At 43.2% G+C, this 16,488-nt stretch overlaps 1 protein-coding gene across 2 annotated transcripts in view; it reads right to left on the reverse strand.

The window, feature by feature from the left end:
• Positions 1-16,488, reverse strand: part of tbkbp1 (TBK1 binding protein 1) — a 55,997-nt gene that overhangs the window by 19,177 nt on the left and 20,332 nt on the right. For both annotated transcript variants that reach the window (XM_067488458.1, XM_067488459.1), the window contains exons 2-4: positions 10,743-11,001; positions 5,795-5,920; positions 2,182-2,286 (exon numbers count right to left, since the gene is read on the reverse strand). In XM_067488458.1, the coding sequence (XP_067344559.1) occupies positions 2,182-2,286; positions 5,795-5,920; positions 10,743-10,985 (474 nt within the window). In that variant the 5' untranslated portion in view covers positions 10,986-11,001. The remainder of the gene's footprint in view (positions 1-2,181; positions 2,287-5,794; positions 5,921-10,742; positions 11,002-16,488) is intronic.

The raw sequence follows: 16,488 nt of genomic DNA on the forward strand, positions 1-16,488 counted from the left end.
TTCACTCTCATGCGAGATGGTTTATTATCGCAGAGGGGATCTGGGAAAGACCAGCCAGCCAATCTGTTCTGTTGGAAGCCTCTACCTGGTCTGGATCCACTATGATTAGAAAAATGTGTTTGAAAAAGTCAGATTCTTCCAGCCTGAAATCTTCCAACAGAATGACTGTTATGGTTTGTTTCAAAGAATAGGAGATGCAGTATCTTGGGGAAAAAAAAAAAAAAAAACAATAATTAAATGTACTAAATTGAATCTTTTCTAAAACGATTCTTGGCAAAAAAAATATGTGCGTCTCCTCACAGGCAGCAACAACAACAGCAAAAATGCAATCAAGTGTGTTTTGTCAGAAAACGAAATTTCACTGAATGACTCTAAAAGGACTCTTCTCTGTGATGAACTGTTTACGAGTGAATGTATTGGAAAACGTTTTCTCAGAAGGTAATTACAGTGAAGTGAGCAGTGGGCTCTAAAGTACATAACCCAAGTGATGCACTGCATTTTGTAAATGAGCTTTGTAAAAAGCTTATTTAGAGTCATAAAAATTATTATTCCCTCTGTTTGGCATTAAGAAAGTAGTTCATTATTAACAGTTTGTATTAATGCACAGACTAAAATGTTTTTAAAAAGTATGCAGCCCATTTACTGTACGTACACAGTTTGTGTACAGTATTGTGGCCCTGAGATCCAACATTTAAAAAAACCCCAATTGTTAATTGTTGACCTCAGGTTTGTAAGTGATATCGATCCAGCGCCAGTGTGAATGCTGTCGAACTGCCACACATGCTCAGACTGAACTGAAGTCTGAGCCATGTGCTGACAGCAACAACAACGTCACAAAAAACCTTTGGGTTACAAAACATGATTCTTCCAGTTCTGCACGAACATGTTAGGTTTTTAGACTGTGAGATCCAGACGCTGATCGATGGCGACAGGCGATATGAACACGGGCACAGACGTGAGACAAAAAACCCCACAAATTCTGATCTGACTGTTCTGGCAGCTGTTGTGGGCAAAAAACCCAAATCTTATTTGGCCTATTTTGGCACGAAATGTAAATGTAGCCTAAGATATAGGAAATCCGATTTTTCTGTCCGACTGTCAATCACTTCATGAACTGCGTAGGTGCTTCACCTGACCTTTGACCTCCCTGTGATGGGGAGATTCACTACAGGTTTTGCTTCTTCAAAGGACAAATGCAATGTGAGAAAAAGAGGCAGAGAGACATTCAGTATTCTATGCAGCTTCACTATGACAAGGGCATACGTGTTGTGTCTGAGCTGCATATTTCATTCTAATATGATGTAGACTGAGAGAACAGAATCATTAACGCTAAGAAATGCTGCTTAAATCTCTACATTGCAGAAATGTCATGTCGTTTTAAACCATAGGCAGTAAATGTTTCAAACGAAGCTACAGTACGTTTACTCATCACCACGTGAAACAACACAGCATTTGTTAGGAAGAAAGTTAGATTTTTTTCTTTCTTTTGTTTTGGCCTTGAGGCCTCTGATTTGAAAAATGAAGGAGGGAGACGTTTAAAGGATGTAGATACGTCAGCTAAGGATTTGGATTATGAGAAAATCAAACATTTTTGAATCTTGACCTGCAAAAGTTTTTTCTCTTGTAAGAGATTATTTTGTACCAATTATAAAGCAGCATGGAAGAAAAGAAAAGGGGGGTTTCAACAAAGATCCTGCTGGTTTATTCTCAATACTTTAAAAAAGCCTGAATTTAGTGCAACACTACACTACTAGAGTAGATCTTTAATGTTTGGGTATTACAGCTTCTATTCTGTAGTTTTTAGGTTTCCACAAAGGTCCAACACTCAAGTAGAGCCAAATGGTCCCTTTTCCACTTCACCTAAAGCCGCTGGATGGGGATAAGGTCAGGGCTGCGAAGAGTGGTTTCTTTAAGGACCAGGCTTTGTGAACAATGACTTTAACACACAAATAGAGCGAGGGAGTGTCCTCAAACTACCACCACCCAAGTAACCCAACGCCAGACCAAGTGTATCTCTGCAGGGGTGTCCACATGTTTTAGGCCTTCAGGTATTGTGCATTTGCCGAATTCCATCTAAACATCTTGTATTTGTTCCTCATCAGCAGAATTTAGACTCGATTAATGGGTTATGCAAAGCTGCTGTGAAACAACACGTGCACAGTCACAATCAGTGGCGCTGACCATCTTGTCCAGATCCCTCTGCAGGTTGCTCTTCTCCATGTGAATCTTCTCGTAGGCCTGGATCACATCCTCCAGCTGCTCCTCTCTCTCCTTTCTCTTCTGGAGCTGCAAAAAGAGAAATGAGAAGCCGAGACTTAAAAAAACGCTGTGACACACATACGTTTCCTTTTTTTTTTTTTTTTTTTAATTCTTTGTCAGTTTTCAACTTCCTTCCAAAGAGACACACAGAGAAAGAGAGCGAAACACCAGAAACTTTCATTGTGAGAGTCATCAAATGTGTCTCTAAAGAAACTATTGTGTAACCAAGCAAATTTAGGACGCCGAAATCCTGACACCTCAGCATGTACTGCAACGCCGCCCCCGCTTCGACAAATGGATAAATCATGATTTCAGCAATGAACTTTGGGACGTCTTCTCTGATCCAGTCTCCTTGCAGCACGGGGATGGTGATGGGGAGGGCGAGTGTCGCTGTGAGTGAAATCCGCTTCACTGAAGAATATGGTCACTTCAGAGAACACACAGAACGAGAGTGGGAGCAGCAGCGAGGGAGTGAGATAAACAGAGAGCCGGCGAGTACAAAGAGGTATATCACTGCTGTGTGTTGGAGCACCGAGGCCCTTTCAGCATGTCTATGGTAACATATGCCTCAGAAAACTGGCACCAAAGTGAGGGCGGCTTGTCAACAGCATCGTGACTGCAGAGTGCACGGTTTACTCCGGAGCTAGACGTCTGTAAGGTCAGACACACCCAGTATCTGCGCTATTAGAGGCGGAACAAGGAAAGGTGGAGACAACAAATGAAAGGAAATGAGTTTTATTGTAAGTAGTGTGTGTGTGTGGGGGGGGGGGGGGGGGGGGGAGATGGAGGTGTCAGCAGCAGGGAACACGTTGGATAAGGGACACGATGAGGGAGCCTGGGGAGGTGGGTGAGTGGGGTGAAAGACACACAGACAGAAACTACCGGAACAGGCATGGGGCGAAAACACGGGAGAACGGCAAGAAACAGAAAGCAGCCACTGACTGAGTCCGTGTCAGAAAACTTCCTCGTAATTGTCATTAACTCCAAAGTCCAAAACACACAAAGTAACAAATAAATAGGAGACGGCACCAACATGAAAACATCCACTTGAGACTGTAGAGGAAAATAATGAATTCGATCCATTTTGGAATAAGGCAGTAACATAACAAAATATGGAACAAGCTGAGCGCTGGGACAGCTTTCTGGAAGCGGGATGTTTGGGGAAATGGGGACATTCAGTGGCCATAGTTAATGTGACAGGCACCTTAAATACATTTGGGAACATTGTTTGGAATTGACGGTCTTTGCAGGGTGGTCACCGCCGCCTTATTTTAACATCGGCAAAACACAGGCCACCAAGGAGAAGCCAGACGGGAGCTACAGTATTTTACCCGTGAAAGTCACTTTGGCCTTTTCCAAACGGTTCATATTGACCAAACTCGTTGCTACGGTGAAGTGTAAAACAGCCCAGGTCAACAAAAAGATGGCCAATAAAACTACAATGAAGCCAAAGTATTTTTAGCCTTAAAGCTTCAAAAATAGACAAAGCTCACAGCGGATAATGGACTTTTAATACTTTAGTTTACAGACAAACGGACAAACATTAATGCTCACGTTCTTCCCTTCACAATCCCGTGCACAACCACCCCACACATCATTTGTAGCCGCATGTTTTAGCAGGCAGAAGAAAGTTTTACTGCGAAGCCAAATGTTTCTGATTTATACTTTGTTTTCTGTGCTGTTAAAGACCATGGAAACGTCCCCCGTGTGTCCCCCAGAATCATTTTAACTCCTGAATAGTTTGCACTTCGCGTCCCTTCTGACTTTATCTTCGGCGTGTTGCTACCTGCGCTACTTTGACCCAGCTTGGCTTTTCTCATTCTGCTGCTGTGTGTGTCAGTGCGTCTGACGGATGCAGACTCCCCATCAGCTTTGATGACACTGTGGGTCATAATTACCGCGGGGGGTGGGGGGGTGGGGGGTAGAATGAGTTGGAGTGTGCGCAAAGTGAAGTGCAGGGATAAACCATGACCCCCTTTGCTGCTCTTTTAACTGCGGCTGCTTGTCAGCAGATGCAGCATCACGCTGCTGCCAGTCTTTCTTTGTATCTGGGTTTCATCAGCAACACAGTCTAATTATCTTTGGGTCTATATTTGGATCATGTCTCACTCAGGTTCGTTGTGTGGGGTGGGGGTCATTTCTTTTGTAGCTCTTCATCAATTTGTTAATTTTAGAATAGGAGTCGTTCAGCTTGCAGATTTTAGAAACTAACTTGGTTATTATGTGACAATGCTGATAAGTGAACAAAAAAAGTGTCATTGTAATAAAACAGAGCCTAGTGCTGGAATGTGCTGTTGTTGTGGTTGTTGCCAAAGCTGGAATAACACTGAACCACATGGAGTTGGGTCCGCTTCAAATGTGGGTTGGATAATTATAGTACAATGTGCAATTAATTCATTTTTTAATCATTTTTTGGACTGATGAGTAAAACAATCCAGATTACAAACTAACAGACATTAAACTTTAGTGGAAGCTATTAAAGGCTGGTGACGCAAACGTCACCCTTTAATGCCGCAAGTTCTTTATTTCTCTACAGTTCTATAACGCCATAATCCATCTTCACCCCCAGAGCCGCTCCGTGCCGGCAGCTGGTTAGGGTCCCAGGCCAGTGCGTGCAAAGTGTGTACTACCAGTCGGAGACCTCCCCAAGAGTGGGGCTCACTTTAAGGCCTTTAAGTTTCACGTTGTGTTTCCACCTGCCTTAAACATCCATATAATGCGTGATTTAAGAAGGCAAATGTCCGTGATGTGTCAGTGCCGTCCCAGGACTCACAGTAGCAGCACCCTGTTTACTCTGTGCACTGGGGTTTTACATGCTGATTCACATAATCCCTCATACAGTGAGCTCGGTTGGTGGCTTTGGTTATCAGTCGCACAATGTGCAAGGACGAGCTGCACATGTGCTGGTTCATCTGCCTTTCACATGAAAAACCCCCTTTTTGGCTTCATGTTGCTTTTCTTTTAAATTCCTCTGATGCTTTTCTCTGTGATACCTGGAGAACTGCGCGTGTGTCCTTGGGGGTGGTGCTAGCAGGGGTCCGCTCTCCATACAGCACACAGCACTATTCGTTTCTGCTGCTCCCATAAACCATTTCCTTCCTCTTTCTTGCTCTCTAGCTCACTGCCGCAACCAGTTTTACCACCTCTTCATGGCTTGTTTGTCATTTCAACATACACACTTTCTTTCTTTAAGGGGCACACGACCTATAAATAGAACACAGGCGTGAAAAATCCTGTCACAGTGCAGCTTCAACAAACGCTCGGTCTCTTATTTTGCTTGGGCAGTAGCATCAGTGCTTAATTAGTTCTGGACATCTTTCACCAGCGTTGGCTGCAATTTCTGTTTTTAATTCAATTAATTCAAATGCACGGAGGGATTTCTGCGGAATTCAAACCCTTTTTTTTGTGGTTTCTCTGCTTCAAAAATAAAAAAAACATACATATACATATAAATATATGTTGGACTGGAATTTTCACAGATTTTATTTTTACTATTGCACTTGTGCGTTTTCTTGGTTCTTCCTCCTTCTCTTACCTCGTGGGCCAGGACGCTGACTCTCTGCTGCAGGTTGCCGTTCTCCGACTGCAGCAGTGCCGTCTCCTTGCTCTCAAAGGAACAGTAGGAGTTGGTGTCCTCCCCAAACTCGTTGATCATAGGGAACTGTAGAAACAACAGGAAACATGGTTAGAATGTGGACACGGTAACATAACGATTCTTTTCTTTCTTTTTTTTTTTTTAGCTTATTCTCCCTTTTTTCTACATTTTTAAAATTATTTTACAAGGTTATCAAAGGTGCATCGTGCATCAAGTGCAACTTGTATTTGATATCACTCAGGTCAGGGACTGTCATGCAATGTCATGTTTTTGTTTTGTGTTGGGTTTTTTTAAATTCTTAAACTAGATTTTAGATTTCAGTTCTTTTAAACTAATCACAGAATCTACAATGGCAACTAATTTCATCCCACACACCAGGGAGGGTCTGTGACTCAGCTGCTGATGGTGAACCTGTTAATCATTTACTGTGTTTGCCCATCTGTTCTTCGATTAGTTGGATTAGTGTGGATTTTCACGAATCACCGTCAAGTGATGCACCTTACTGCACCACAGTGATACTATGAAAATGGTGCAATCCTCAAAATATTGAAAAAGGCTACAGTTTGAGAATGTTGTCATATTTCAATATGTGGGATTCATTGAAAACATCATCCTTCAAAGGTCACTACCTTTTTTCAGTCCTTAAATAAGAAATATCAGTACAGTTCTTCTCTTTATTTTTATTTACTTATTGGTTTATTTGTCAGGGACGGTGTACATTGATAAGTATTTCAGCAAATGCACCAGAATTAGCCAAAAGGCCATTTTTCATCTGCAGTCCCTGGACAGATGTTAACCTTGCCTCCAAAAAATCCAACAAATAACTAAATAAAAAGTGGTGACAAATGCAGTGAGTAGACCCGATGAAGCAATGCCTAAAAGTTATCAACAGCTAAATAAAAATATTCAAACGTTTAAACCTGTATTGAAACAGCAAGATGGCAGAGACAGCAGTAGGAGGACGGTAAGGTCAGGACACAGCACCCACACTGAAAATCCTAATGCTGATGCTTTCGGAACAGATTGCACGAGGTCAGTTCTCTGAGGTTCACCGGAACAGTGTCCCACTCATGTCCCTCTTGCTATTTGGTGTAAGGTATTTCTAAGATTTATATTATATTTGTCTATATTATATTTTAATACTATATACAAGGCGTCTCCACTTTCATAGATTGGGATGACAGCTGCTGCTCTTCTCAGTGCTGCAGATAACTTTACATGCTACGACTTAGCTCATGTTGGAAGAGGTTAAACTGCAGGCAGCTACCCTGGGCAGAAATCCAATGTGATTAGCTAAAGCTGCTTAAAAGAAACCGAAACTGAAACAATAAAGGAAATTTGGTAACACTTTATACGTGTCAGCCCACGACTTACAGGGAAAGTAGAGCAAACTTACTGTGCATGTAGGTTCATGACTACATGCTCAGAGACAGAAATGTGCATTATTTTTTAAATAGATTTAGAAAGAAGCACAGGCGCTTGGTCCTGCAGTCATCATGGAAAAGAGCCTCCTTTCCAATCTCAGTGAAGGTGAAAACATCCTTCAACATCCGCTTGTTTTTGGATTCTGGCGAAAAGGACGGAGGAAGAAGATGCACTGAGTGAAATGCATCTGTCCATCATTGTGACCTTTAACTAGGATTTGTTGACGGGATGAAAAACAGTCAATATGATCAACCCTGTCGTGTTTCCATCCTACTGCTTGGCTACAACTCACCATTCACGGGGAGAAACGCATTTACTGTTGTATATAATTATACAGAAAAACAAAACAATGACATGAGAACTATTAAATTATGCAGAGGTAATGACATTATATGCAAATTCAATCATCCTGATATAACTGATTATATAATCCTAACTATGTAGACAGCTATAGGCTGTGCCTCATTTACCACTGTTTAAGGCAATTTCTCTGGTTATAGTGCCAAAGCGCCCTGATAGAAACACACACGGCAGTAACATGGCAGCATGCAGTTCAACCTAAATGAACACATTTACATTTAGAGTGGCTGCCATACGCAAGCAGGGCTTTTTCATTTTCTCTGGGAAACTACTGCTGCTGATGCAATATCTATTTGAGGAGCAAACAATCCTTCTTCCATTTAGTAGAACACCACTCTCTGCTCAGTTTAAGAGTAAATGTTCACAACATGGGCTAAATCCCCCAGGGGGGCCCAAGAATTCTCCCTGCGCTGTGCATCGGGACCTCTAAACCCGAAAACAACCTCACTTTCAACCCACGTTCAAAGCAGCAGGAAGTGCTTCTATCTGCATCATTACTCCAGCTGCACTGAGGCATCTTGAATTTAGAGAACAGCTGCACAACAAGGACTTAAAATCATAGAAGTCTGATCTCACTTGGGCTTTTCAGGTGTTAATGTTATGTTTGCATTGTCTAGATTGAACATCCAAACACTGGAGAAAAAAAAAAAAAAAAAAAAAAAAAGGGACATGCTGTATTTATCCAACTCCAAACAGCCGACATCTGCACCTGCTCCCCCCCCCCCCCCAAATCAACACCTGTCTCTCTGGGAATGGGCCCTGAGCAAACTACCGCTTGCAAATACACTCAGCAGTGATGTGGCAGCCTGCAGTCTTCAGTTAACAGCTGCTCGCTAACGGGATGCAGGATGTCTCCACTGACATACATGTCAAAAGAGGCAAAACGGAGACCAACGGCATTACCGACAGTTTAACAGCGTTCATTTCTTAGACATCGAAATCCTAAAGAATATCCTAGAAATCATGCAGTTTCTATGTCAGTCCCACTGTGGAGCTCCAGATTACAAAAAACATTTAACACTAACATAACCGAAGATGCAGGTTCTCCACCAACTGTGTCCCTAGTAGATCGTCTCACTGGAGCGTCTTTGATAACGTTTTGCCCTCCGAAGCATTTCCCATAGGACTCAACTAAAAGTGGGTAACATTGGCTGAAGGGGACGTGGGTCCATTACGGCGTCATCGCCATATAATTCTTAGAATACTGTAGGTATTCAGAGGGTAATGATAAGAAGACGGGGATTTTTTTTTTTTAATCCTTCATTGTTCTTAATAACAGCAAATCTTCCTTTCTTGCTCTTCACATCATCTGTCTTTACTCCCACATCTATCCTCCTTTTTCCATGGCTCACATCGCATCCTTCCACCCGTTTAAGTCCTTATTTCCACTTGTTTTTCACTGCGCCTCACTTTTCTCTCCTCCCACGCCGTTTGTTTACGCATACTGGCCTTATCTTTCCCCCCCGTACGTTTGTCTGCTGGTCCAGATAATCCTAACAGGTGGATTTCTGCCTCATCTGCTCTCTCATCCAACTGAACTCAGACTTTAAACTAGGCCAGGTTAATACGAAATATTGACACCATGCTACTGATATTAACCCAAGAAGAACAACAGTTGTTTTTGATAAATGGAGGGGGGGGGGGTTGCTAGGACAGACTTTGTCGAAGACACACAGTTCACCAACGTTGGCCAATGTCGGACCCTTTTACTAACAGAGATAGTTAAACTGCTGAATAATAAAAGAAGCTCTTACAAACACTGTGCAAGTATGTTCATGCAATTTATGGTCCACAGTCCCTCATCATTCTTAAATCACTTTAAATCTACTAATTGTGTAAAGATAATGTATCATTTGTGCTGTGTAATTTGTTACACTGCCCACACCATCGACGTTAGCAGCCAGGTAGCATCAAATGTTGCAAACCTGTAACATTTAGGCTGCATTAGCACATTCACACCTGGTATTTTTTTCTATCATCAACAATTATGTCAGCGCAGGTGTAAAAGGACACTGAGCCATTTGCTACCTGATCCCAGCCACATGTGAATTTGCTCTGTGCTGTTAGACCATCAAAATCCTCCAACAGTTTAAAGCCAGGATTGGAGACTTGAAACAAACTCATTCGCGGACTTAAAGCTTCAATATGTAACTCAAGCCAGCGCTACCATGAGCCTAGAAATCAATCAGCTCCTCGTGTGCATTCATTGTTAGGAAACTGCAATAAATATAAATGTAGCAGAGGTTTAAATGGAGCACAGCTCCGTCTATAGTTTCTAGAAGTTGCATATTGTTGCTTTAACAACAATACATATTCACAGGTAATGGGCACATTATCCTTCTATTTAATACATTTGGCAGAATTTTCAAAAATTCACAGAGTGTTTATTTAAACAACTGTAGAATCCGGCTGCAATATAACAAAGTTAAAAAAGTGACGGGGGTCTGAAAACTTTCTGAATGCACTGTATCTGTTGTATTAATGTGCGTGGACCTGTGACATCATCATCCTAATTGACGTACCTGAGCAGCTACCTGGCACAACTATTGTCTCCTCCTAATGATGGTTTGAAACCAAAAACCTGGAAGCAAAGTGCCACCGTGCCTCTGTATCCACATGCAGGTCACATTTACTACTTCAACCGGCTGCACTGACTGTAGCTCCCGTCAGCTGTTAATTCGGGTTTGACAAGGGGCTTTTTGTGACAAACCTCATTTTCCTGACCTGCTCCAAGGTCTCTCTTCAAATGTTGCTAGTGAAACTCCATTATTTTGACTTAGCACAGAGTTATAGTCTCCGCAGCCTTCTGTCCTCTGTATGTAGTTATGTTCTTTCCCTTTAGAGCCATGTTTATTCCCCCGCTGGTCCAGGATGAAAGACCATCAAAGCTTTTCCTCCTTTTATCTTTGTGTACTATCTCGCTGCCTCAATAAAAATGTAAAACGCTAAGGGTGAGTGGACCGCTCTCCCCCTCTTTGGAAGGCAAAGCAGACTAGCTTTTTATTTGCCTCGTGTTTGTGTGAAACCAGCGAGGACAAAAACAATATTAGATTTCCAAAATGTCCTATTATTTGTGTTTGCGATACAGTGAAACCAAGTTCACCTTGATCTCATAGATCTTGAGCTTCCTCTTGATACTGGTGTTCTCGCGTTCCAGGCAGGCCAGCCTCGTCTTGATCTCCTGATAGGCGGTGATGAGGGCGAAGTGAGAGGCCGAGTAGACGTCGTCGGGGTGCAGGGGCGAGGAGCGCCACGCCACGCCGCCACAGCCATCCTCCTTCAGGCCCCCTGCACCGCCGTCTCCTCCCAGCAGCCCCAGCTCCCCTCCGCCGAACAGAGACTGCATCGCTCAGAGCCTCAACCTGTGGGCAGACAGTTATTTGCTTATTCATTATTAAATCACCACATTGTTTCCATTCAATTAAATGTTCCCACCAGAAATAACAGCATTTCTAAATTCTGTCAGGGGCCGAAAACAGCGCTAGTGCAGCAGAACCGTTGGAACATTACGCAAGCAGCTACTCACAACATGCAAAAAAAAGAACAAAGCCGTGTTGGACAGAAAGCAGTCGGACTGCTGGCACACTCTACGTAAATGATTCAAAAGTAAAGTGGGTGCAGAGAAACACGGGGGAAGCCTGAAGGACGCTGTTATTCCGTGTGAAATTTCAAGATGACTCAACGTTTTACTACGTTTCATCACTGCAGGTGCGGATATAATTATCCAGCTGTTAGTTTGCGTGCGCGCTTGCATTCTGGTTTTGATCACGTCTTGGGTCCAACACTGATTCATCGCTGAGTGCGTGTCAGTGGAGTGGACGCGCACGAGGAGATATCTGGCAATTTCACCCTGATGGTGCAAAATGAGGTGAACACGTGATGTATTTTCACATTGGTTTCAACCTGAGTCAAGATTTCACACTTTTCACGCCATTTTTTATTTATTTTTTTGGTTTTTTGCTCATTTTGTCTTTGTTTCTCGTAGTTTTGCGTTGGTCATTCTTGCACCTACTTTTGCAAGGTTTCAGATTGTTGCTTTTAAATGAATGACATGAACAGAGACTTCAGAGGGTCGGCCCATGGGCTCTGATCTCTTGAGCCCCCTTTAGGCCCCCTCGGTCATTTATCCACGCTTAACCCAGGTATTTCTAACGCCACTTCCTAAGCATACAACAAAAAGTAAAGAAAGCGAGAGGGCTCTCTAGGAAAATATCAAACAACAGTACAACGTTTACTTGGTCCAGTTATAGAGTTTGCCAGAATAATAGCAGGTGAGTCTGAAACACACCTGAAGATAATCCAGGTTTCTGATCGACCTCAGCTGCGTAGGCCTGTCTTTGACCCCTGCACAGCTATCGTCCAGAGTGGGATGTTAGTATATGCAAACACAGAGCCAGCTGAAGTCTTTTGCATTCACTTTACATTTTGTTAAGCTCTCCCCTACAGGTGCATGAGTAACCAGTACATGTGCTATAGGTGTTATGCTAATCAGACACTGATTTACATATGAGTCTGCTCCGTAGTCTTGTTTCATTTCACGGTACTTAAAAAAACACGGGCTGTGACAGCCTACGCTCCTTGAGTGGCATGATGAATGAGCTAGGCAGTCAGCTGACCGTGCAGCATCGCCGCCAACCGGACTTGGCGTCCCTCCCCCCCCCCCCCCCCCCCCCCCCCCCCCCCCGCACCGAAGTCTGTGGGCAGTGCTGTCAAAAGTGATAAACAGCTTCTGTGATGTCACCGCCAACTTTTCATGCGTCCACAAAGGGTGCGTGTGAACAGAAGTCAGTAAAATACGATACGGGCACACAGAGAACAGTGTGGTTTGAAGGTAGAGAGGTAGTTACACAACTGTTCGCTGATTTGATGTACACTGGAATAGATGCTTTCCTGACTCCCAGCATCGCCTTGTGAGTCAGTGATTGCCTACTGAGCTATTTTCATCTGCTCCCTTCCTCCACGGTGCTATTTTCTTTGTGTTTAAAGAGGGGGGGGGGGGGGCCTGAGCCAATCTATGTCTCTCTTCCTCACTGGTCTAACAGGATGATCCAAAACCACTCCTACATACACAGGCGTGCACACACACACACACACACACACACATGCCTTTTTGATCAAACACATGACACACGAGCAGACGGACTGTGCCGGTCGCCGGCCAGCTGCTTGAGAGCTGGCGTTTGCCCTGGGAAAACATTTTGGACTCTGTGATGTGCATGTACTGTTCTGACATTGTGCTGTCGTGCCTGGTGCAGTTCTCTGTGGCAACGCTGCTGTCACTCCAATATATCTGTACTCGCTATGTGTCACATGAGCACAACGGGGTTTTTTTCTCACTATGTGCAAAAAAAAACCCCAAAACAGTCAAACAAGTATATAAATATATGACAAGGTGAGACGATAGAAAACAACATAGCAGATCTCTGTATGAAACCACTCCATCGCAGGATAATGAAAAGTCCTCACATACGTTTGCAGTGAGTTCAAAGTGAGCTCTGGTTTATCTGAGCCTCCTTACTCACACTGCATCCAATGCAAACCATCCCACTGAGCACCAAACAGCGGACACATTTACAGCTGTAATCCAGCCGGTGAGCGGAGCATTTAGTAGCCTGGGGCCAGATAGATCTCTCCGGAGTTGGTGGAGACCAAAACAGAAATAAAAGGAGATTAAATTCTTACGTTCCTCATCTCAAATATTGTTAGCATAAAAAAATGTGATGAGGTGACACAAGCCCACCATCCACCCCTAACAATCGACCCTTTGCAATTCGCTTTCCGTTTAGAAATTAGTTTTGAATTGCAAGGCCACCCGCAATTCAAAGGGGCATTGGAAGAATTAATTGTTTGCGATCTCAAACTTTGCTCCAAAACCTAATCCTCCTATTGCATTTCTTTCCTTCATGTCGCTGCATTTGCTGTTTTGCTGCATAGAAATATCCTTTTTAGGAGACGGGTGCGGGTGATACTACGGGTTTCATATTGTCAGCTCGTTCTGAAAGCTAATGCAGCTTTTTCCATGATCCCGGTTTTGCTCCATTTCTGAAACGTTCCTCCCTACAAGTGTACGTTTTCTCATTTCTATTGTAGTAAAGAGAAGCACCTCAGTGTTTCAAATGCAGCAAAAGCTACTACTCCTGACACAGTGGCGTTATGTTTCTATTTATTGCAATGCTGTGTGAAAAGATGGATAGAAAGAGACGAGCTTTTCGCCCCATTGTACTGTATGTAGTGACCACATTTCCATCACAATCCTACAGGAACCGCATCCATCATCTACCTCCATTCAGGCTGAAGGACATAATTATGCACAGACCAAAAATCCTAGTACCTGTTCACCATTTATATCCCTGCAAAGACTAATAATTACGCTGGCTATATATATCAGGGTGATTTGTCTAGAAAATACCTACATCCTGACTAATAACCAGCTCATATGCTGCAATAAAGAAAGTGCAGTGGCCAGTAATGGATGTGGCCTCGGACAAGAGATAAAATAAAGGACAGGGACACGGGAACATGTATTTGGTCTGTGCTCCTCTTATTGGCAGCACATAAATTAGGCATTTATCACACACACACACACACACACACACACACACACACACACACACACACTCCCGGCTCCGACTAAGCCTTCCTTTCTCTATCCCTTCTCTTGCTCTCTGCTCCTTTACCCAAAATATCCCTCATCCAGCTTTATCCAATCCCCAGTCTGCCCCAGTCACACACAGTCTACTCCATCACCTGGACCTCGGGCCTCATTTTCTCCGGCTCTGTGGCGCCAATAACCTGGAGGAGCCGTGGCAGACACGTTGCGCCCAACCAGCCCCCTGCATAATTATAACAATTACCCCAAGAAGTCATACATTACCCAGGGCCCACGTGCCATATGCTGTTCCAACCAGACTCTCCCGCTCGCTTTCTCTCTCTCTTCTCCCGCGTTCCCCTTTTTTTCCTTTTCTCTCCAGAGATTAAAGCACCACCACCCCCTCCCCTCTCTCTGTGTCGGTGCTGGCGTCATCAGTAGACCTTAAAAATCTAACGCCTTGACCTGAATGGGTGACTCAGAGAAGCTACTGTGCTACTCATTAGCGCCACATGTTCCTAGATGTAGAAAGATTGTAGGTCTCGTGTCTGAATAAGCCCCCGGACTGTTAACTGTTATTGCCACGAGAACTACTTGACAAGGTCTAAACTGCGGAAATCTTCTCTGAAAGTTTGCATCAAATGCAGCAAAAAGTGAAATCAGGGGAGAGCAAATGTGCGTTGATGTGTTTTCCTCTTCTTAAACATATAGGAAGTAAAGCGGCATCACATTTTCAGGTTTCATGAAGTGAGAGATACCTAGAACGACATTATGCAGTCAGCACCACAACCAACAGAAATTAGGTCAGTGTTTGGCAACATTTCCTCATTTTACAGTCTGTTGGTCAGACAGTCCATCACTTCTCGTACTTAAGCGTGGATTTCCATGGGGTACTGTACATATTATATATACGTATTATGGGACATAACCTACTGAACATTTCGCCAGTCTACTGATTACTTTGTCGAGCCCCTGACAGATATTGCTAAAACCTCAACCTCAGACCAATTAGAGAAGCAAAATCCTCATTCTTTCAAGTTCCGGTCTTTGAAATTACCCTGATGATCCACACGCTTCCATAGACCATGCCCACTAGGGACCTTTCCCCACCTCCCTGAACACAATCCTATGACTATTCCAGACCTTCCAAATAATGTTGGACCAATTTGCAGGATTTGCGGCGCTTAAAAAAACGTGTTCACTCATTCACAGTGATTCGCTACGAGAAACATCCTTGATTTGATAGACGCAGAATCTGCGATACCAGCGTTTGCCACTACACCGAAACGGCTTCAGGGCCCAGCTCTGATCCTGGGGGCTCAGTGGAAGCCCATGGTTGTCAGTTCACAGTAAACAATCTAACATTAAGGTGTTGGCATTAGCATTTAGCCTGAAAACAGCCTCATAGAGCCTGTTGGCTTGTGGAGAACAGCTAATTGAATTGTGTACTGTACTGTATCTTGTGACTGATGACAGAATGGAGAAAAAAAACAAAGTTCTGCCTCGCACATAAATTAATCCACAAAAAAAATAAGCATTCAGCTGTGAAACGAGTAACAAAATCCATCTCTTCATTTTATTCTCCAGCATGGTGCCACGGTTACCTTCTCATTCATCACGTACCTTAATATTATCAGTAGCTCTAAGCATAATAATGCCGTCATGTTCAAATGCAATTGTGCAAAAAATAAATAAATGAATTGCATAAAGCCAAACTGTCTTTGAATACCAAAAAGCCAAAGACAGATAAATGTTGCAAATGTATGGCCTGTAATCTACTCGAGGATGGATTTTTATTTTATTTTGTAGCATAGTTTCTTAAGTGTTTTTATTTATCTGCATCTGCTGTGCTGTCTCCCTAATGTAGAATGTGGACGTCCGTCTCAGGAAAGCACAGATTTGGTGTCCTCATTTCAATGGTCCTCACTTTAACTGTTCATTGAAAAACAAACTATGCTTCAGCCAAAATCACCACAGAATATTAAATTATTGGAAATGTGACAACCTCTATTTACAAAATGGTATTTATTTCCAACCCTACATGTTTACCTTATGCTCACTTCTCACATTTCCCATTTTTAGCACTATGCTGGAACTGTGAGGTTGCACAGTATTATTATAAAGAGTGACTTTAACCATGGGTTAATGTAATATTGCTGAGACTTGTCGTATCCTTTAACTGGACACAAAGCGGCCGGAAGACTCCTGAGCCTCAGCGCGATGTCCCACGATGTGTATGAAAAGAACAAGTCTCATCCAT

The sequence above is a fragment of the Channa argus genome, chromosome 20, assembly GCF_033026475.1.
Source record: "Channa argus isolate prfri chromosome 20, Channa argus male v1.0, whole genome shotgun sequence".
Classification (NCBI taxonomy): domain Eukaryota; kingdom Metazoa; phylum Chordata; class Actinopteri; order Anabantiformes; family Channidae; genus Channa; species Channa argus.